Source organism: Neomonachus schauinslandi, chromosome 4 (genome assembly GCF_002201575.2).
Source record: "Neomonachus schauinslandi chromosome 4, ASM220157v2, whole genome shotgun sequence".
NCBI classification, from domain to species: Eukaryota; Metazoa; Chordata; class Mammalia; order Carnivora; family Phocidae; genus Neomonachus; species Neomonachus schauinslandi.
Window position 1 is genome coordinate 4394234 of NC_058406.1, and position 795 is coordinate 4395028.

General features: G+C 70.6%; 1 protein-coding gene across 1 annotated transcript in view; it reads left to right on the forward strand.

Moving 5' to 3' along the window:
* Positions 1-690: 690 nt before the first annotated feature.
* Positions 691-795, forward strand: part of CAMTA1 (calmodulin binding transcription activator 1) — an 841075-nt gene continuing 840970 nt past the window's right edge. The window contains exon 1 of the mRNA XM_044913866.1: positions 691-793. Coding sequence (XP_044769801.1) covers positions 751-793 — 43 coding nt within the window. The 5' untranslated portion in view covers positions 691-750. The remainder of the gene's footprint in view (positions 794-795) is intronic.

The window sequence follows — 795 nt, forward strand, 5'->3', positions numbered from 1 at the left end:
CCCGAACTCCCGGGCCGGCCCGCTCCGAGCGCGGCGCCCGGCCGACCTCCGCCCGGAAGCCCCGGGCCCCGCTATCGCCGGGCAGCGGCAGGCCGCGGGACTCCGAAGAATCCGCCGCGTCCTCCACTGCCACCGGGACCCCACGCGCCGGCAGCGGCTTCCCCGGGAACGTCCTTCAGCCCCGGGAGCACGCGGGAAAAGCCCCAACGCGCCAATGAGCGAGCGCCTTCCTCCTGACGGTCACGCTCGGGGGCGGGGCTTCCCTTCGCCGCTCCCGAGTTCCGGGAACCCCCTTTGATTGGTCTGGACGGCCTGGGAAACACTGTAGTAACGCCCAATCAAAGCGCCACGTCTCGGCCTCGAGGAAATATTCCGTGTCGGCTCGGTCCTAACTGGGCAGTTCTTTCCGGCTCTGGCCACTGGGAAGCTTTGTTTAGGTCTGGAAGGCGGGCTTTCCTGGGAGTGGGTGGGGAGGGGGCGTTGATTCTTGACCAATCCTTTCATTCCGTTGGGTGGTGACCAGCCAATGGGCCGGGCGGATAGGACGCTCCTCCCGGAGAGTAGTGAGACCCTTGGTGCCGGGCGATTGGTGGCGGCCAGTATGAGTGGCAGCCGCGCGGCCCAACGGGCGCAGTGCGTGGGCCGCGGGGCGGGGCCAGGGCGGGTGCGCGGCGGCGGCGGGGTGGCTGGGCCGGCGGCGGCGGCGGTACGAGGCGCGCGCTCGGGGTCCCGGTCGCGAGGAGGAGGAGGATGTGGCGCGCGGAGGGGAAATGGCTGCCGAAAACAAGCCGGAAG